The 22827-nt window shown below is 49.8% G+C and overlaps 1 protein-coding gene across 3 annotated transcripts in view; it reads right to left on the bottom strand.

Moving 5' to 3' along the window:
- ABCA2 (ATP binding cassette subfamily A member 2) overlaps positions 1-17469 on the bottom strand; it is a 499989-nt gene extending 482520 nt beyond the window's left edge. For all 3 annotated transcript variants that reach the window (XM_069241449.1, XM_069241450.1, XM_069241448.1), the window contains exon 1: positions 16742-17469. In XM_069241449.1, coding sequence (XP_069097550.1) covers positions 16742-16807 — 66 coding nt within the window. In that variant the 5' untranslated portion in view covers positions 16808-17469. The remainder of the gene's footprint in view (positions 1-16741) is intronic.
- Between the last annotated feature and the right edge of the window lie 5358 nt (positions 17470-22827).

The raw sequence follows: 22827 nt of genomic DNA on the forward strand, positions 1-22827 counted from the left end.
AACGCTGCTCAGTAGCAGCCCAGACACGCAGGAGAGGTGCAGGGTTCCTGTTAGGATCCATTAAGGGTACAGTAGAAATACCACTCAGTCTACTCTGGTGGACCTATGGCAAGGCGCCCACTGGAGAACAGTGGTCTCCTAAATCCAAGACAGACCCAAAGGATCCTAAATCCATCTAGAATCCTAATCAGGTTCATGAATGGCAGATTAACTGGCATTTTCAATTTGCTGAGTAACTCTGAGACACCAAACAGCTATTGCCCATCAGAGGGATAAGAAGGTATCCCCTTGAAAAGAGGATCCTTTGCCCTTCTGTTAAGGCCCTCATTCTCCAAACCCTCCTAGGATCAGGGGAAATCCATCATCTAACAAATGACCTGTAGACTGGAGTGGGGGGGGGGGGTACATGCTATAGATGAGGGCGGTTCTCTTGTGGGGTTACAGGATTGTTGATCCCACATGCTGGACAGGATGATGGCACTGGCCATTTTCTAAACTGTTCCGAAGAACTGCAGCAGTCGCGAACTCCAGGAAGAACCATATAACACCAGTGTTTGCTGTAAATATGGTGGTGGTATGAGGCGCTGACCAGTCACATGTCCAAATCAACTTAATCATTTCCCACACAAGACAGTTGCGGTCCCTTGGTAATTACAGGACCTTAACACACAATACAGCCACAGTCTTCCATAGAATTATAAGAAAAGGGTTCAGGGTTTGCTCAAATAATCTAAATTGATTCTCTTTTCTAGAGAATATCACCGAAAGCCTGACACAAAACGGGTATCTGAACAAACAAGGATTGATCTCACATCGCTCAACTAGTTAAACGCCAGACCTCTGGGTGGACTCTTCTAGCTAGGGAAGCACAAGGCCAAGTTAGCCAGAGCTGCCCTTCTCGCCTTAAAAGGACTCAAACTCCTTCTTGAACTGCTTCTCAAACCATAATTCAAACCACTGGTGTATCTAAAACTGACTATTAAAGCACTCATCGGTGCATCCAATAGAGTTCACTCAACCCATAAAGACCTTACTATTCTCAGTACCAAGACATAATCCCACTTCTGAAAGACGATTAATCAGCTTCCATGTCAGCCGCTAACCTTCCATCCCTTACCTAGCACTTCATTAATATTTACTACCTGCAGTCTTTGTGCTGTTGCTCCTTAGCGCCTCACAAGTACTCCATCATAATCCAGAGGGTTGTACCCTACCCCGCCACCTCCCCTCCCCCGGCTGCGTTGACACGGATATTGCAAGTAGTTTTGTTCTTATTGTTGCGTTGTTCCATGTAACAAACTCAGAATACTCGGCCTCGGTCTTCTGTTATCTGTAAAGCACATTGACACCCCCTGGAGCAAAAGCAGCGCTATACAAATTATGAAAAGATGAACCATCCTGCAAGGGGGGTCGAATTCAGGCAAGTTAAAACCCCCATTTTAATAGTTTTTAAGCTTGAGAACTAAACCCCTGGTGACTCAGCAGTGATGTCACGACATGTGAACTGTCATTGGGTCCTGCTGTGCTATATGTGTCAAGGTAACAGGTGGGGCATCTTTTTTTTAAATAAAAAAAAAGTAGAGGTTCTTCCTGAAGGCTACAGAGTAGTGGAAGAGGTGGCGCGACCCTGAGATGGCGCAAAAGGGAAGCGAAATATTCATCAATATCTTTGTTAAAAAAAAAAATATATGAGTTTTGAGAAGGCCTTGCATTATTTATAGAAGAAAGAAGTCCACCTGCTCAAGTACCAAGGATAGCATTTAACATAAAATTTACATATGCAAATACGTGTAATAGTAGATATGGTTCCCACCTGTCCGTTTTCTTCATTTTGTTTTTTTACAGGCCTGTGCAGTTTTCATGTCAAGGAAGGCAAAATTTAGTAGGATCAGTGAAAGCCAATATTTTCCCCCTATTCAGTACACATTTAAATCAAAGAACCCAAGAACAAATCGCTTTAAAAGTTCTACTTAAGGCTGCCTAAATTATTCCTGAATGCTCATTGAAGTCAACAATGACAGAAATTCCACGTTTAGAAAAGAATACAGAAGATGTTTACATAGTCTAATTTAAGTACCATGTTCCCATCCTTACAGAATCTTGTAAACAAAGAAACTTCCGCTTGGTGGGGCGGCGGCCACTTCAGGGGCTAGGAAGGCACGTTGCCTCTACGAAAACATTATTTTGTGGCCAAATACACATTCTTTGTGGTTTCTTAACCGGATCATACAACAGGAGAAAGGTAATTGGGACAATTGGACACCGATCGTCGTGTCCCATCTGTGGCAGGATTTGTGGTTTTGATGGACACTTCTTCACATGCTGGAGGGATGCCCACAGGCATTACACAAGAATGATTTCAGTGGCGCCAGCAGCGTGGTAAAAATGCAGTACTTGGTGGGAAACTGGGTGCACATGGTTGTGGCCTTGGCAAACGGATCGTTAAGTTACTGGAGAACAATTACAAACAATAGGTTCGAGGAATGTGTAACCTTAGAAATCAATAAATGCAAAGCTGTGCCTGCCATTATTGGCAAAACACCGGTTCCTGTTTAACACCAGCAGGAATGTACTAAACGAAATGGATTTTAAAATAAAGATTGACACTGTGTGACGTACCAACTATTGTACAGGTCAACAGGTCTAGTGTTAATAGTAAAAAGTTATCAAAGTAAAAATAAAAAATATAATGAAAAGGGCACTGACGGAAGAGGCACAGAATGAGGAACAGTGACTTGGCACAAACAGGCATGCACAAAGGCTCATAGACTACGTTTGGATGCATTAGCACATGGGTACTCACAAACTTTCTCGGGGGCCAAAATTGCAGTATGGTTTGCGGCCGAGGGCCGCACTGAAGTGACAGCGGGGGGCGGGGCTTAGAGGGGGAACAACCACCCCGCCCCCTTTTTCAAAACATTGCTAAACAATGCTGCATTTTGAATCCAGGTATAACTACATCTGCTCTCACCCCTACCCCAGTAACACACACTGCGCCATCTGCACACAGCGCCATCAGCTCTCACCCCTACCCCAGTAACGCACACAGCGCCATCTGCACACAGCGCCATCTGCTCTCACCCCTACCCCAGTAACACACACAGCGCCATCTGCACACAGCGCCATCAGCACTCACCCCTACCCCAGTAACGCACACAGCGCCATCTGCACACAGCGCCATCTGCTCTCACCCCTACCCCAGTAACACACACAGCGCCATCTGCACACAGCGCCATCAGCACTCACCCCTACCCCAGTAACACACACAGCGCCATCTGCACACGCCATCTGCTCTCACCCCTACCCCAGTAACACACACAGCGCCATCAGCACTCTCCCCTACCCCAGTAACACACACAGCGCCATCTGCACACAGCGCCATCAGCACTCACCCCTACCCCAGTAACACACACAGCGCCATCTGCACTCACCCCTACCCCATTAACACACACAGCGCCATCAGCACTCACCCCTACCCCAGTAACACACACAGCGCCATCTGCACACAGCGCCATCTGCACACAGCGCCATCTGCTCTCACCCCTACCCCAGTAACACACACAGCACCATCTGCACACGCCATCTGCTCTCACCCCTACCCCAGTAACACACACAGCGCCATCTGCACACAGCGCCATCTGCACTCACCCCTACCCCATTAACACACACAGCGCCATCGGCACACAGCGCCATCAGCACTCACCCCTACCCCAGTAACACACACAGCGCCATCTGCACACAGCGCCATCTGCTCTCACCCCTACCCCAGTAACACACACAGCGCCATCTGCACACAGCGCCATCAGCACTCACCCCTACCCCAGTAACACACACAGCGCCATCTGCACACAGCGCCATCTGCTCTCTCCCCTACCCCAGTAACACACACAGCGCCATCTGCACACAGCGCCATCTGCACACAGCGCCATCTGCACACACCCCTACCCCAGTAACACACACAGCGCCATCTGCACACAGCGCCATCTGCTCTCACCCCTACCCCAGTAACACACACAGCGCCATCTGCACACAGCGCCATCAGCACTCTCCCCTACCCCAGTAACACACACACAGCGAACACACACAGCGCCATCTGCTCTCACCCCTACCCCAGTAACACACACACAGCGCGCACACACACACACAGCGCCATCTGCCCTCACCCCTACCCCAGTAACACACACAGCGCCATCTGCACACAGCGCCATCTGCACACAGCGCCATCTGCTCTCACCCCTACCCCAGTAACACACACAGCGCCATCTGCACACAGCGCCATCAGCACTCACCCCTACCCCAGTAACACACACAGCGCCATCTGCACACAGCGCCATCTGCTCTCACCCCTACCCCAGTAACACACACAGCGCCATCTGCACACAGCGCCATCAGCACTCACCCCTACCCCAGTAACACACACAGCGCCATCTGCACACAGCGCCATCTGCTCTCTCCCCTACCCCAGTAACACACACAGCGCCATCTGCACACAGCGCCATCTGCACACAGCGCCATCTGCACACACCCCTACCCCAGTAACACACACAGCGCCATCTGCACACAGCGCCATCTGCTCTCACCCCTACCCCAGTAACACACACAGCGCCATCTGCACACAGCGCCATCAGCACTCTCCCCTACCCCAGTAACACACACACAGCGAACACACACAGCGCCATCTGCTCTCACCCCTACCCCAGTAACACACACACAGCGCGCACACACACACACAGCGCCATCTGCCCTCACCCCTACCCCAGTAACACACACAGCGCCATCTGCACACAGCGCCATCTGCACACAGCGCCATCTGCTCTCACCCCTACCCCAGTAACACACACAGCGCCATCTGCACACAGCGCCATCAGCACTCACCCCTACCCCAGTAACACACACAGCGCCATCTGCACACAGCGCCATCTGCTCTCACCCCTACCCCAGTAACACACACAGCGCCATCTGCACACAGCGCCATCTGCACACACCCCTACCCCAGTAACACACACAGCGCCATCTGCACACAGCGCCATCTGCTCTCACCCCTACCCCAGTAACACACAGCGCCATCTGCACACAGCGCCATCAGCACTCTCCCCTACCCCAGTAACACACACACAGCGCACACACACAGCGCCATCTGCTCTCACCCCTACCCCAGTAACACACACACAGCGCGCACACACACACACACACACAGCGCCATCTGCCCTCACCCCTACCCCAGTAACACACACAGCGCCATCTGCTCTCACCCCTACCCCAGTAACACACACAGCGCCATCTGCACACAGCGCCATCTGCACACACCCCTACCCCAGTAACACACACAGCGCCATCTGCACACAGCGCCATCTGCTCTCACCCCTACCCCAGTAACACACAGCGCCATCTGCACACAGCGCCATCAGCACTCTCCCCTACCCCAGTAACACACACACAGCGCACACACACAGCGCCATCTGCTCTCACCCCTACCCCAGTAACACACACACAGCGCGCACACACACACACACACACACACACACACAGCGCCATCTGCCCTCACCCCTACCCCAGTAACACACACAGCGCCATCTGCTCTCACCCCTACCCCAGTAACACACACTACATTAAAAACAAATAAATAAATAACCAAAGAGCCTTACCTGACTCAAAGCACTGTAAAGATGCCACAAATGTAGAACGGCAGGCAGGCAGGCGGGCAGCAGACGTGGAGCCGGTGACAGGAAGCAGACGACAAAGCCCCGTAAAAGTTAGCTGCAAGCGCTGACTTTTATGGGGCTTTGGCTTCCAGGCTCGACACGGTAACGCCATAAACAATGGCCGCCGTAAGTAAACATAGAGGAGGGCCGCGGGAGCATGCGCAAAGAAGCCACTGTTGCGCATGCTCCCGCGGCCCTCTTCTATGTTTACATACTGCGGCCATTATCATATGGCGTTTGTTGTGCGTCTCACGGGCCGCCAAGGTAGGCCCGTGGGGCCGCTGGCGGCCCACGGGCCGTACTTTGAGTAACGTCGCATTAGCACATCACAACCAGACCTGTGATGGGGGGGGGGGGGGGGGGGGGGGGGGGAAGGGGGGAGGAGAGGAGATGCAGTAATCAGTGCTACAATCAAGGAAGCCATTAACAAAGCTCTTGGTGCTGTCAGGTGAGCGGGCAAAGGTGTTCGGACTCAATGGTTTAGGTGTCATGTTTTTATTTACACAATAAAGCACTGCAATGAGGAAAAGCTCATTGAGTCAGCTTGCATTTAGGAGACTCCTTGTGTTGAAAGGCAACAGATCATGGTTTTCCTGCACGACAGATGTGGAGGAGATACCTTCCTAGTAATGTGTTAGCGATATGATGGATGTGTAGAACCAGGATCCTGTGAGTGCTGCGGGGAGGTGAGTCTTCTGTGTTTTTTTTTGGGGGGGGGGGTAGATTGATCTTAGTGTTCAGAGTTCTAGCTTTGGAGATTGTGATAAGAAGATGTGTGATGACAAGTTTGAAGAGTGTGTTTGAGAGGATGGTCAGCACTGGGATTTGTTTACATGTTGGGCTCTTGACGGGTTGGTGTCTCAAGTGAGATGTAACAGAGGGGGGTATTGAGAGCAGTCCCTGGGAGAATACTGCCTGCGGGAGAGAGATGGAGCCAGGGTTGTGTCTGTGTGTCATCTATTGCTGATGATCCAACTTCAGCGTGACGTCATATAGTTAATTGTGGGGAGTGGATGAGAGATTTGTGCACTGGCCAGTGGTAAGTGCATGCAATGAAGGGTATGGTGAATAATCAAACCTTGTACTGTCTGTTTCTGTTTCTTGAAGAGTGAGAGTGACCATGGGGGGTGGGGGATGAATGAGTGTGATCTATTGGTGTCAGCCAGTAGAGGTGGTAGACGCAGTAACGGTGCTAACATTCCAAGCCTCGGGAGGAGCTTTAAGGGCCATCTCAGTATGATACAATGTGGTGAAGCCAGGGAGGTTAAGATCACAGGACTTAATCAATGGCTCCTCATTTTCATACAAGGTTGTGATAAATATTGCCCATATCTGGTTAGGGTTACCTGAGACAGTAAGTGTTTTGCTTTCCCTTTTAAGAGTATTTCTGTGTTCTTTGAGAAGAAAAAAAGATAGTATCTTGGCTCAGGAGTATGGGGCCTTAGTATATAAAGATCTGAAGCTATGGTATTTCATGACTCAGTGTTTGTGGTACTGGAGGGTAGTTTTGGGTAGTCAACAGGAGAGCTAGTTCTATTAAATGCTGTATGATCAGGAATCTTATCCAATCTGAAGCACTCTTTGCTGAAGGCTTGGTGGCCATAATTACAGCACACAAAAACGTGGAGCCTACTTGTCCTGAAAAGCTGAGACAGAAACAATATGTAGCCATGGGGGTATCACCCAGTACAAAGAGGAAACAATAGTGAGAGGTTAGATTATGTGTAAAAGGTGTGCTTTTTGATTACAACAAATGTAGGTGAAACATCAGCAAGAAATGTGGAAACCTTGCAGCAGCACAAATCAGATTTAAATACAAGAGTCACATTTATGTGCAGAAGATGTAGAATTGTAGCTAAGAGTAAAAATCACATTTAAGGGCAAAAGTCGTAACTGGTGCAGCATTATCAGGAGTGTGGAAACATTTCGTTAAGATAAAACACTTAAGGTGCAATACCAATTTTTGGTGTGAAAAGCACATTAAGGTGCACAAATATGCTCTACATTACCCTTGGAGCAAATTACATTTAGGCCCAAAAATCACACAGTACAAACAGAAAATGTAATAAATTATCACAATGTATGTAAAAAAAGTGTGCAAAATCACTTTAGGTGCTACATTGGCATAAGCGTGGAAAACTTTACAAGCACAAAACAAATGTATGTGCAAAATCACATTGAGGGGTGAAAAAGTGAACAATCTTTTGATATCACAAATTATGTGCATAATCATATTAAGTTGCAAATCACATTGCAGTGTGCCCTCAACAGGAATGTAAAAACGTTTAGCAACAACAATATATTTAGTTGCAACATTGACAGGAGTGTTAAAACACTTTTAGGAGGGAAAATAATCCCATTTAAGTGCAAAAATCACATTTCAGTGTTACGTCAGGAGTATGGAAAAAAACTCTCAGGTACAAAAACATCAAGCTTCCTGATTACGGAGCGAACTTCCAGATTGCAATTCCTGATCGTGAACTGCTCTGTTTCCTAAAACCTTGCAACGTTTTAGACTTGCTCCAGTTAATCTCCTGACAGACCAGAGTCTTTATTACAGGCGCAATCCATCTCCAATTTAGCCAAGATACAGACACAAAATTTGAACACACTTCAGCTTCCCTTGTAGATGGACCAGGCATTTCATTCGGACACAAACCATTACTGATCAAACCTTCACAGCCCTGAAAAAGCCCCAGGCCTGTGTGCGTTTTACAAGACGAAACGTGTTCACTGTCAGATGGACTTCTCCTTTTTGCCTGATCAAAAGATGTGCTCTTTTTTTCAGCTCTTGAAATACAAAAATAATTATACATATGAGATTTATCTTAGTCTTCCATTTACGTTGAAAAATATAAACCACATATGAAAAGTCACCATACGACTCATGTAAAGCATGTTAACTAATTAGGAATTAATTGTCAGAATACTGATGTTTAATATTGGATGTTGGAATCCTCCCACACAAAGCTATGACAATTGTTTTTTTTTTTTTAAGAGCAAAAATTATATATAGGTGCACAAACATATTTAGGTGAAAAATCACCCTTGGTGCACATTTCGGAGTGTGGTGCCCCAATTAGTTGCCAGAGCTCTCTAGGCAGATCGACAATATGTTATCAAGATGCCCCATTGGATCTAAAAGGCATGCAACAATGTGATATTACGTTTAGTTGACAGGACATTAAGATGCATAACTACCCATGGTGCAACATCAGCAGGTGCATGGCAACACCTTTATAAAACTTTCTTCCATTACAGTGCACAGATCCTTTCCTTTACTGAGGGTAAAGCGCCCCCTCAACATGGTGGAGCGCGGCCCGTTAGGGGATGGGGCCCCCCGAGGCCCGACGCTCCCCTACGTACTAGTGGTGCGAGGGACTGGCCAGGGACTTCCGCCCTCATGCCTCGTGAGGGCGGAAATTAGGCAGAGGAATTGTAGCGGCTGCGTTGGCTGCTAGCTGTTTCAGCCGCCACGTGTTGGTGGGGGGCTATTTAAGAGCCCCCCCAAGAAGGCTCGTCCTTCTTCTTTCGGACACGGCAGCTGGAGCTTGTGGGGGCCGGCAGTTGACCCACCCACCCTCTCCTTAATTTAGGTTGTGAAGAAAGGTATAAGCAGAAATTGAGGTATTAAAGTGACCAGAAACAACAGAGGGGTCCCCAAGGTTGGGTCCCCGGGAGGACACCAGGGATAGGATCCTGAAGTTCTGAGCCAACCTGCGGATGTACACACCAGATTAAGGGGTAAGGGAGCACAGATCGCTGGGGGGGGGGGGGGGGGGGCATGGGGCTCCAGCTCTTGGCCGCCCCGTTACACACAGAGAATGATTGGTGTTTGGAGGGGGGGGGGGCGGAACCCTGAGCGTGAGGACAAGGAACGGTGTAGTCAGGGTAACCACCCCTCCTAAAGATACAGGTGAGGTATGGGTCACCTGTGTGGTCCAATGGTGGTTCAGGACAGGAAGGGATCCTGTCTGTAAAAGATTAATGGTCACTAATTTCGTACCTCATGATTTGTAAATATTTGTGTAATGTTTTTATAAAAGTGATTTATGACTTTATGCTAGGAGAATACTAAAGTTGTGTTAATAAAAACTTCTTCCAACAAGTAAGATTGTCGGTCTGCGTATAGCTGGTTGGGGGGGGGGGGGGGGGAGAGGAGGGGGGCGGAAGGAAAGAGGGGAGGAGTGTTAGCTTTCTGGCGGTCTCCGAATCCTACCGTCCACTGCAATGGGACACTGTCTAGGCATAAGAACTAACACATCTAACAGCCAATAGCCATAAGTGACTAAACTACTCTTAAGGCCGGAACCAAAAAGGTGAATGACAATTTTTTCAAGCAGTGGCTGATGGGGCTGGACCCAAATGAACCAGTGGTGGAAAGGGGCCGACCCAAAGACCTTTGGTGTATATTTTTGATGGGCACCACAATAGCCCTCTCTGGCTGTCTTAGCCAGTCCTAAAAAACTGAAAATCTTGAAAAGGTTAGGAGGGGAGGTCAATGGTGCCATTAAATAATCGCTAAACACATTTATGTTAAAATTGTATTGCTAACTGTGTTGCAAGCAGAACTCATTGAAAGTAAGAGTGACCAACACAACAATTAATTAGGATTGAGGGCCACGGTTAAGTTAGGGTCTAGTTTTTAAGCAGCATCACTTTCAGAGACAGAGTCGGATTAAGGTCATGGTATGGGGCAAAGGTTGGGGTCAAGAACAGAGCTGCGGCCAGGGTTGGACTTGGACTTTGGAAGAGGCCAAGAAAATGTAAAGATTGAAATAAACTTAAGGTTAGAGTAAGGGAAACTGGAAGGACTAAGATGGGTAATAGGGTTCGGGCCAAGACAAGAAAGTGAAGGCGAGTTTAAGATTTAGTGACAGTGCCAGGCTAGTGTCAGGATACAGCCAGAGAAAGGGAAGGGTCGGGGTGAAGAGAAGAGGGAGGGAGGAAGGTTTAAGGATGGAGTAAGATAAAGTGTAAGGGTTAGGATCAGCCCTGAGGTCAGAGCCAGACAAGAAAGTGAGAGGGAGGAAGGTTTAAGGATGGAGTAAGGTAAAGTTTGAGTGTGAGGATCAGCCCTGAGGTCAGAGTCAGGACAAAGGGTAAAGCGCCCACCCATCATGGGTGGCGCGGCCCATTAGATGACGGGGCCCGACAACCCCCTCCGCACTAGTTGTGCGGTGGGCTGGCCTGCGATTTCCGCCCTCACACTTCGTGAAGCGGAAGTCAGGAGAGAAGGATACGTAGCGGCTGCATTGCCCGCTGGATGGTTCCGGCCACCGCGCCCTGGTGGGGGGCTATTTAAAGGGCCCCCCCAAGAAGGCTCAACCTTCTCTTTTTGGTGACGCAGCGGCTGGGGCTTGCGGGCAGCGCGCAGTTGTCCCACCCACCCTCTCCTTAATTTAGGTTGCGAAGAATGGTATAAGCGGAAAGTGAGGTGTTAACGTGACCAGAAACAACAGAGGGGTCCCCAAGGCTGGGGCCCCGGGAGAACACCAGGGATAGGATCCTGAAGTCCTGAGCCAACATGCGGATGTACACACCAGATTAAAGGGTAAGGGGGCCACATTGGTGAGGGGGGCCCATGGTGCTCCCGCTCCTGGCCGCCCCATTACTCCCCGAGGCAGATTGGTGTTTGGAGGGGGGGGGGGCAGAACCCTGAGCGTGGGGACAATGAACGGTGTCGTCAGGACAACCGCCCCTCCTAGGAATACAGGTGAGGTACGGTTCACTTGTGTGGTCCAATGATGGTTCAGGACAGGAAGGGATCCTGTCAGATAATGATTTATGGTTGCTGATTTGTACCTCATGTTTTGTAAATATTACTGAAGGTTTATTTGGAGTGATTTATGATTTTGATGTGATAAGAATACTATAAAAATGTTGTAATAAAAACTTCTTCCAACAAGTAAGTCGGTCGGTCTGCGTATAGCTGGTGGGGGGGTGAGGGCTATATGGTGGTCTCCGGATTCTAGAAGTTAGAGAGAGGGAGGGAGGAAGGTTTAAGGATGGGGTAAGATAAAGTATAACGGTGAGGATCAGCCCTGAGGTCAGGGCCAGGGAAGTGCCCCGGCAGAGTTGGTGAAAGGGAACGCATGGGGGTTAGAGTCAGGGCCAGAAAAGAGAGTCAGGAGTTTTAGGGTTGGAGTAAGAACGTGTAAGGACTACGATCAGCGCTGAGGTCAGAGCAGGACAAGGAAGTGAGAAGAGGATAGAGCTAGTGTCAGAGCCAGCCTATTGTCCGAGTAGGGTCCGTAAAAGAGGGATAAGATTATAGTTAGAGATGGAGTAAATGTTAGAGTTAAAGCCATAGCTTACATGCGTTGTAGGTAAATATATGATCAAACAAACAAATAGTCTCTTTGACGGGTGGGGGAGGGGTAGTTGTTGGTGTATCTTTATGACTTCAGTGCACTCGCTGTCTAGCAGTTCTTCTGGGTGGGATGGGCATTTCAATGCCAGGGCAGCAACTGCAACAAAACTGCTTGCAGTAAGTCGGAATTTGACTAAAGCGTGTTGGGCTGAAGTGAGGTGGGTCGTGGAGGAATTGAAAGGAAGCTAGAGAGGAAAGGCCCATCTGAAGGAATACTGACAGAAGCAATGATGGGTTTGATCTGAATTATCAAAGGGAGGTTATCAATACAATGAAGTACAGTGTGATCGATACATGTGACCAGGGAGAGGGCTTCAGGATCTACATTGGCAAAAGAATTACTACTACACTCTCCATATTAAAAATGTTCCTCTGTGCCGTGAAGTGGTCCTGGGAAAGTCTAAGCGCTTTAGAAATCACCTGCGTCTTTACATCAACCTTTTTAAGAGTGTGTTTCTATTTGCATGGTATGGCCCACACTTGGCTTCTAAAGGGCAGCTGAGCACAGCATAGAAAACATTTTTACTTTCGAGCAGCAACAAAGACATGAGGTGTTTTTTTATGCACAGAGCATTATGGATGATATAGAGAAAGGGATGTCAGACTGAAAACCGAATATACGGAACCAATATATGCCGGGGAGGGGAGACGGACAGAAACGTACAGGTTTTTTCTTTATACTTCTGCATTATATAAATTTACCATTTGGGGGAGGACGATAAAGTGACTTACCCAGAATTCGCTCAATCGTGGATAAATTGCAAAAAAACAAGATTACAAATCACCAAGGTCAGAAATTAGCATGGAGATCCCACAGGCCCGTGAACGTGAGTTAGGGGTCGCCAGGGCTCGCAGGTGCGACCCCTGGCTTCTCCTTTGTTACCCCTGCACTGCCTTTGCGTCCCCTGGCTTCACAGGTGGCAAATTCAGTGCCAGGAGCAGCTCGCCCTTATGGACGTCAGTTGAGGCTCCACACTCTTTGTTTCTGTCATTTTTTCATTACACTAATAGTGAACAATAACATATTAGTCTAATAAAACTAGAGTACAATTAGCTGGGATGTGCCTTCCGTGGCAGATGAGGTAAGTAATGAATGTTTTTTAAATACATGTTGTGTGCGTGCTTGCGTGTGAGTGTGTTTTTGTGAGAGTGTATGTAAGTGTGAATGTGTGTGTATTTGTAAGTGTGGGTGTGAGTGAAAGTGAGGGTCAAAGGGTGTGTGATGTCATTTCCGCTACCATTTCGGTGAAATGACGCCCATGCGCAGGCCTGGAGTGTCCTGGGTCCGTGGGGGTTCCTCTTCCAGGCCAGGATTTTGATTCACATTCTGTGACGTGCAGTGCTGTTTATCCAATTACACAATATGTGCTACACGTACCAGGATTCTTATACAACCAGCAGACCGAGTAGACGTGGATTCGAGAGCTTAAAAGCACAGCTGGACACTGCAGCCAAGGGAGCCATTTGAAAGCAACACGGCTGTCGCCCGAGCGCCTTCAGGGGTGTAATACGGTCGGTCTGCAGTGGAGCTTCTCTGAGACAGGCCCGCCCCGGCCGTAGCATATCAGCAGTGGACCCTCCGGTCTCCCGGTTCGAGGCCGGATGCTTCCTGCCAGGTACCACCAGAATGCGGTAACGCACACGAAGGTACCTGAGCCAGAGTTTAACAAGAGGGGTTTGAAGGATGTATGTACCATGATGCAGGCATGCCTGTCGGAGACGGATCTAGATATTGGCACGCGCGTGGTGAAGGGTCGCTCTCCGACCCCAGACTGGCCAGACACCTCTCCAAGAGAAAGAACGTGCCGATAGGCTGTGGTTTGCTTTGTAACGCACCGGCATGACGCTGGCAGTGGCGTAACAAAGGCCCCGCAGCCCCCCCATCGCCGCGGGGAAGGGGCTCCAGGGTACCCTCAGCACAGTACCCTAGCCTGACAAACTGGACATCTAGGCGCGGGGTATGCGAGCGACAAGCAATGCCAAAGCTGTTCTATGCATTCGTGACTAGGGGGATCTCCGGCTGGCCTTCAGAGAATCCGTATTGTGGTAATTATGGAGCTTTTTCAAGCTTTTACATTTTTTTTTCACCGTTCTATTTTATAGAAATACTGTGACAGCCCGAACTCGGCGGCACGTAATGGGTACCACTCTATACAGCCGGCGAATTGACATGGCCAGGGGCCTCGGAATTGTGTGGCGGGGAAAACCAAATTAAGTAGCAGAGTTGACGAAATTATGCGGCAAGAAAAGCAAAATAATGTGGCGTAATGCAAAACATCTGTGATGACCTTACTTCATTATTATGTCTTTTTTAACTCATGGACACTCTGCCTGGACAAAGATTTCACCTCATTAGTATCAGTTTAACACTCGAATACAGTAATACGCAACTGGAAGTGGACCAGTCAGCTTTTGGCAAGGGCCTTCCACTGCGAGGGAACGCATGTCGCCGCGTTTTAGTAACTTTTGTTGCGTTTTACCTAGACAGTTTTTCGGTTAAAATCTACAGGTTGTGCTGCACATTGAATATGTGGCAATCGGGACAAATCCTTAATTAGGGGTAAAACGCCTTGGCTGCAGTATTACATAAATCCAGCGGCCGTAGACAAGAGGCAGCGGGAGAGTGAAACACCCCATGACTGAAGTGAAGACTGCCCCCGCTCCTCGTGGCCAGGGCTACCTGGTCTTGGGGAGCAAAGCTGCAGGCATCCATCACCCTTGGGGCATGCAGGGACCCCTACTCAGCTAATCACAAGTAGTGTTCCAGAGGGGACCCAATCCACCGCATCACCCGATGACCGTCGCTCACTTCTGCATCACGCGTGGTCCAGACAGACCCAGATCACGTCCTCGTGGAAGACGGGTCCCCAACCCACCTTTTCCATCACAAGCGGTTAAGCGGACATCATCACAGTATCTCACCACACATATTCCAGAGGGACCATCACCCATATCTTCATTAGAGGAGGACCAGTAGGACTCCTAGCCACCTCTTCATCACATGATGTTGATCAAGACCTCATTCCACCTCCTCATCACAGGGGTGCCATAAAGGCCCTCACTCACCTCTAATCACAGGTGGTCCGAATGGACACAGATCATATCCTCATGGAAGAGGGGCCCCTCCCACTTCTTCATCATAGATGTCCATCAGGAACCAGACATGTCACCTCTTCTCAGGTAGGCCAGTGGAACTCTCATGCACCTCTTCACCACAGGTGGTCCGAAGGGACATAGATTACCTTCTTTGTTGAAGAGGGGTCCCCTCCCTTAAATCATCACAGATGTTCATTTGAACCAAGACATGCCACCTCTTCTCAGGTGGGCCGGCAGAACCCTCATGCACCTCTTCATCACAGGTGGTGGAAGGGGTATATATCACATCCTCGTGGAAGAGGGGCCCCTCTCACTTCTTCATCACAGATGTCAGGAGCCAGACATGTCACTTCTTCTCAGGTGGGCCGGTAGAACCCTCACTCAACTCTTCACCGCAGGTTGTTGGGTAGACTTCACTGCAAATTCTCTTGACAGGAGATTCAGGGTTTAGTCCACCTCTTCATAACAGTGGGCCAAGGGGACATAGATCATGTCCTCGTGTAAGGAAGACCCCCTTCCCACCCCCCCCCCAACCCCCCCCCCCCCCCCCCACATCTCTTCATCACAGAGGATCTGCCAGGACCTAAACTGGTCATCTCTTCCACAGGTGGGCCAGTAGGTCCCCCACCCACCACTTCATCACAGGTGGTCGGACGGGAAACAGATCACCCCCAATGGAAGAAGGACCCCCACCCAGCTCTTCATCACAGATGGTCTATCAAGACCCAAACTGGTCACCTCTTAAAAGGTGGCCCAGTTCTCACCTCACCCAATTCTTCATCGTGAATTTCTGAGCAGGAACTCACCCTACCTCCCCATCACAGGAGTCCAGATGGACCTTCTCTCACACAGGTTTACCATTAGGACTCCCAGTAACCTCTTCATCACAGATTTTTAAAAGTACCTCAACCCACCTCCCTATCACAAGAGCCTAGATGGACCATCTCCCACCTCTTCATCGCAGGTGGACCAATAGATCTCCCATTCTTATCACAGGTTTTTGAGTAGCACCAAATTCCATGACTCACAGAAAGACCCTCAAGATCTCCTTATCACAGGTGACCCGAACTAGAGTTGCCACTCAACTCAATGGTATCACAGACATTATTTTCAATCCCTAAATTTTGTGTGACAATCAAAGGCGTACTGGGTGTTGTAGTCTTGGTTAGCTTACATTTAACACATTGAACAAGAGGACATGGAGCGAGGTCACCATGCAAAACCCAGCTCAGCCTCTTATCATAGGTGTCCCTGAAGCTACCAACCCATCTCATCGTCACAGATGTCCCAGAGGGATCCCACACGTCATCACAGGTGACCAAAAGGTGGATTAGTGGCATCCCAACCTACCCCTACAACAGGAGGGTAGCAGGACACGAAACAGCCGCCTCCTCGCAGGGAGTCCATCTCCAACACAGGTGAAGCAGAGACCCACCTACTCTGCAAAGTCCAGCGCCAAGAAGTGGCTGGGTGCGCAGAGTGCACTCTGTACATGATCCCGCTCCCCTATCAACACGTTCAACCCAGACCCAATACATTGAGCAGACATTTCCCCTCCCTGTGGACTTACTGGGCTCCGCCGCTTCAGGGTGATGTTCTTCCAGAGCAGGAGGTGCAGCTGGTGCAGAAAACCCATGTTGACGCTGTAAAGCTCAGCTCCTCGTCCGGTGCCTCCCGACACACAACTGCAGCTGCCCACTTCACAGGTGCCCCTGCAGCGATGCCTCACCAAAGGTATGACACCGAGAAGTGCCTGCGGGGCAAAGCTCGGGTGAAGCCCGAGGGAACACAGCCCGGGCTCCCCACTGTGGTACCAAAGTCTGGGTCACCCCAGAGGGGGCAGAGCCCAGGTTACCCTCTGAGGGACCGCAGCCAGGGTCAATAAGGGAGAACTGCTTCCATTGTTTACAGTTTCTGAGGCTGCTGGGGGTCAGTACTTGGGATAGCGGGAAGGAGAGGGGCTGTCCACCCTAGGCTCGGCCGATCCCGTACCCCCAGCCACCCAGCCGGGGCATGTCTCGGGATGGCCCCGCGCCGTCTCTCGCCGAAGGCTGGAGGTGGAGTAGGCAGCAGCCTGTCTCGGGAGCAGTCGGGGGAGAGGTGCCCGGACACGAGGATCAAGAAGCCGAGACCCCCCCGGTTGTCTTGCCGCGGTACCCGGGAACCCCAAGTCCACCCCCGAGTTTCAGTCTCTTCTCCTAGTCCGGCTCTGATCAGCTGGACCGCCGACGTCCTCGCCTCGTCTCCGGCGGCAAACCTCTCCTCCGCCTTGCCTGCTGCATTGAATTACATCCCTCCCCGGCGCGCTGTCACTGCTCCCGGCTCGGACCCGCCCCCTCTTAAAGCGCCAGCGCCCGCGCTGGACCACCTGTCTCATCCCACTGCATCGAGCCCGCCCCCCGCCTCTAACGCTGGCGGTCAGAGATCCAGCCTCAGACAAGGTGGGACCCTGTCACGGAGCATCCGGCACCCGGGCTTTCTCGCATTCTGACACTTGGCGTTTCCCCATTACAAACCCAGTGGTACAAATAGCAGGAAGGAGAATACATCTGCCACACGATCACCTGAATTTTCGCAAGCACCAGTATACCACGGTACCTGTTCTATTAAACGGCCTCCCCGCCACTGTTTATCAGTGTAGAGATGCCATCCCCCCACGTTAGGTAAACGGCTCACCCGGCTTAGCTCCTTCCTTTGCATTCTGGTACCTGTAGTTCTGCTCTTCTCAGTATAAATCTAGGCTTTCAAGTACCAGGTGCGAACAAAGACACGTGACAAGGAAACCTATATCGCTGGCCTACACTCCTTGAGCCCATTCTTGTTACTTGTCATTCAGAAATAAAAATGATCAGATGTTCGGGTAGCCACTGGAAAGCAGGTGCTACTGGGCAAAACCAGGAAGGTTGAGGTTATTTGCCTTTGATGTCCCAGGATCTGTTCTGCTATGGCTCTGCAAACTGGACCACCCAGCACTTGAATCTCAGTGGTAGCCATGGCGAGCAGTCACAGGTTTCTCAGGGAGGTGGTGTGGACGGACCGAAGATCAGCATTCAACATACACACGTCCGTAGGATAAAAGATTGTCAACCCAGTACTTTATTTCCAAAAACAAAGTTTATTACACTCTAGGTACAATATACTACATACATAAATAGTCAGGATTCGATATAGTGTCCTGGAGTCAATTGGTACCTTTCCCTGCTATGGAGGAGAGGGCCCCTTTTGTGATATAGGTGGGATCCACCCCTCACATCCCAGACACAATGTAGTAAGAATTAATTTGTGCCGTTTTACCCGCACTATTCTTAATAGTGCACATTCTCTCAGTCTTTGATCAGTTCCTCACCCAAAGCAGATGCGAGGCGAACGGGTGGATTCCTGGCAGCTACTCTGTTTGTTGCTGCTGTCACTGCTCCCCTGCTTCTGGGGCTGAGTGTGAGCCAGTTTCCTAATCAGGCTTTCCTCGCAGTCATGTCTGCAACTGCTCAGTTGGTCGGAGGTGTCTCCGGAGGGCACTAGGGCTCTGCAGTCCTGCCTGTTCATGTTGCAGCCCCCATCTCAGCTTTGCAGGAGCAGAAGGTTCCAGCAGCGGGTCGGCTGTGTACTTGGGAACAGGTGATGTGGTGGGTGGACCTCAGCAGGTGGCTGGGGTATCCAGAGCTCAACCTCAGCAGGTGGCTGGGGTATCCACAGCTCAGGTCATGCCCTGGTCAGGTACTTCTTAGCACAGCAGCATTGCTTCCGCCAAACTGGATCTGTTGGCACAGCGACTCAGATCATGCCACACTCACTCTCTTGGCACAGCAGCTCAGGCCACACCACAGCTGATTACTTGGCACAGTGGCTCAAGTCATTAGGTAGGCAATCACCTGGCAAAGCGTCTCAGGTCATACTTTTGCTGACAACTTCAGGTGCAGCAGTTCAGTCATGCCACATATTTCAGTATTCTGACCAAGAATCACAGGAGAGTCTGCAGTCCATCAGTACTGGGGCTCACCGATCACTCTCCATAGCCCTTTCCTCCAGCAGACCCACTACACGGGGTCATGCTGTAACCAGTGCTTAATTTGTAAATAACAATGTACCGGCGCCCAAGGCCCTCTTCTTCGCGGCTGCTGCAATGAAATGTGCGAACACGCAATACCGAGGCAGCGTAATCCTGAAGCCACCTTGGGCTTCTTTAATCCATTTACAGCCACTCCCTGCACCTTCAGCTCAATCTTTCAGCTTTCTACTTTCTCCCATTGCAACGCTTTTTCGTTTTTCTCTTCCACCGTCTTTCCCATATGTGTCTTTTGCTCTCAGTAAATGCTTGAGCCAGATACATAAGCACTGGCCCTCAAAACTAAGTGCCGGTTCTCCACACCGGAAACAACAAGCACAAATTAAGCACTGGCTGTACCTCACTCCTCCTAGACAGTTGTACACTTGCTTCAAGTTTGACAGGCTTTTTCCTTCTCTGAACTTTTTTCTAGTCAATCAGGACAGGTGAAAAGCTTTTACAGAAAGGAGTAGTCTTCAATCGATGTCCCCACACCTCTGGAAAGCTGGTTGCCAGCCGGATGAGCTCTAAATGCACATCACTCCTCTGAGTTCTCTGTGGGACTGTGATCGGGCAGCCCCGATCGCACCGCCTGAAGAGTCAGACGACTCCGTGTCGGGTAAACCCGACACGTCAGATCCGCGTGGCCACGTTCCCATGGGAACGCTCGCGGCGTCAAGGTCGCGTTTCCCTGTTTCCAGGGAAACGCTCAAGGTCTTCCGGGCTGCCGGCGGTGAAAAGGAGGCAGTACACGACCAGAAGGGAGAGGGAGTCGGAGGAGAGACGGAGACGAGTCGAGGAGAAACAGAGCAGCGCATCGCCAGTCCGGAGGAAGAAACCGAAGACGGAGGAGAGGAGAAGGAGAACCCCCAGAAGGAGTGCCGGTGTCACGGAGCCCAGGAACCAGCCACGACCCCGGAGGGTCGTGGCTTACAAAGGTACAGTCCCTGCTAGGGACAATAGAGCGTAGAGGGAAAATCCCACAGGGGAAGGGAACTGGGGAGACCTGAGAGGAGAGGGGGGGAAGAAAGGAGGGGCAGACTCCAGAACTAAGAAAGGAGTCTGACTATCACATCTTACCCGGGAGCACCGTGTATCAAATAAAGCACATCACAATCCTTTAGTACCTTGCACGGGTGTATCTACACTCTACCTCTATATCCCTACTTCCTCTTCCCCTTTTCCTATCTGAAGAGGAAACCCCAGAAATAACCCATTTACTTACCTTGGCGTTCTCATATTTCTCTTGCCGGTATTCCACTGGAGCCACCCGCGTTTCCCAGAAGCCACCTACCTGGAAGGCGAGAGGAGGGAGAACGACAGCTTTAATGAAGAGAAGAACTATAACCCAAGACTCTATCGTTACCTATAATCTTTTGAACAAAACAAACTAGGAAAAGAACAATAATAAAAAGCCTTACTTACCACACTACTCAGTTTCCGTCTGGTTTATACCGTTCAGCCTGTCACAGTGGTGTCAGAAGTGGGATTTCTGTCCCAAAGGCTAAGGAACGGTATAAACCATGAGTGAAAGTCCTACTCTGGAGGACATGATCAAACAACTGGCCGAAGGCCAGCGCCATTTACAGTTGGTGTGGGAAGCTCACCAGCGAGAGGCCAAGGAAGATAGGGAAGCCTTACAGTCCGCCCTCAAAAGTCAGGCCACTATCTTGGCGAACAACCAACTTGTACATGAAACCGCGATGAAAAAATTAACAGAGACAATAGCCTCCAGTAAAGATCACCCTAATGTCCCCAGTTCGGTCCTACAAAGATACCAGGAGGGGGAAGACCCGGACTCTTTCTTTACCAACTTTGAAAGGGTCGCTTCCTCCGCCCAATGGCCGGAAGAAAGATACATCGCCCCCCTACTCACAGGATTTATGCAGACGGCTTATCAAGCGGCTAACCCAGGTGGGACCACATCCTACAAGGACATAAAAAGGAGCATTTTGGAACGGGTTGGCCACAATACCAAGTATTATAGAGTAAAGTTCCGAAAAGTAAAGTGGGGACAGAGTGAGGATCCCCGAACCTTTTACTTTAGGGTCAAAGGTTTGGCACTAAAATGGTTGGGCCCGATAGGCACTAGCAGAGAGGATGTTATAAAAACAATCATCCTCGAACAATACCTGGACTCCCTACCCACCAGTACTAAAAATTGGATAAGGCAACATCCAAATGTAGATACAGACCTGGCCATAGACTTGGCCTGTGCGTACCACAGGTCCACTGATGTGAGAGCACTACAACCTCGACCCACCTTAAAAGTCCTCACCACCCCACCAAAACCCCTCCCGAAATATCCTTCAGAAGAACCGTTTCCACGTAAACAAGGGGAGGGTCATCCAATGCAGGGACCTCAATGTTTTAACTGTGGAGAATGGGGACATATAGCTCGGGTATGCCCCAGGAAAACCGAGGGGGTCGAGCCTATGGAGATAGGAGTAACACGATGCAGAGTCCTATGTACAGGAGGGGGGGACGCCAAATTTAAACAGACCCTAAAAATTAATGGACGCCTCCTCTCTGCCCTCATAGATTCAGGCTGTAGTCAGTCCGTCATTCGACAAGATCTTGTAGACCCGGTTGACATGAACTCCAATCGATGGGTTACCATCTGCTGTATACACGGCGACAAGGAACAATACCCTCTTAGGACAGTAGAGATAGAGTGGGGTAAACACAGAGACTTTCTTCCCGTGGGAATTATGGACCAACTAATTGAAGAATGTATTATAGGCACAGACTACGTACATTTTCAACAACTCTTAAATGGTACCCAGACCCAGAGGGAGAACCTCGAATGGTGGAACGAGGCTCCCTTCTTTGGCAGTCCCATTGAGTGTCCCCCATACCGCAGGAAACTTTCCCGTCGGGAGAAAAGAGACGAGAAGTTAAAGTTTCGGGAAGTCAAGGAAAACAACCACCCCATAAGAGTTATAGCCGAGACTTGTAGAGCACCCATCAGCTTCCGTCAACATCAGAGAGAAGACCCTACACTCACTCGTGCTTGGAGAACAGCAAAAACGGAAGAAACAGACGAGGTGGGTCCCTATTTTCTAGTACAAAGAAACCTTCTCTATAGGGTGACCACTACACGGACAGGGGAACGCAAACACCAATTAGTAGTCCCAGAAACCCATAGGGACCAAGTACTCCTCCTAGCACATAATCAACCGGGAAGGGGACATTTCGGCAGGGAAAAACAGAGGAATATCTCCTCAGGAAGTTCTACTGGCCCGGCGTTTTTGCCCACATTAGGAGATATTGCTTGCAATGCCCTAGATGTCAACTCACCGAACCAGGCCGACCCAGAAAAGCACCTCTCCTACCCCTTCCCATCATTGATATTCCGTTTAGCAGGGTGGGGATGGATTTAATCGGACCCCTACTTCCCTCATCTAGAGGCCACACCTATATCTTGGTTATCGTAGACTATGCGACAAGATATCCCGAGGCCCTTCCCCTTGCAAGCATGACGCCGAAAACAGTAGCACAGGCAATGATAACGGTATTCACTCGGACAGGGTTTCCCCGAGAGATCCTCACTGACCAGGGTACACCATTCATGTCAAACCTCATGAAACAGATATGTAGGGTACTAGGAATTA

The sequence above is a fragment of the Pleurodeles waltl genome, chromosome 6 (genome assembly GCF_031143425.1).
Source record: "Pleurodeles waltl isolate 20211129_DDA chromosome 6, aPleWal1.hap1.20221129, whole genome shotgun sequence".
NCBI classification, from domain to species: domain Eukaryota; kingdom Metazoa; phylum Chordata; class Amphibia; order Caudata; family Salamandridae; genus Pleurodeles; species Pleurodeles waltl.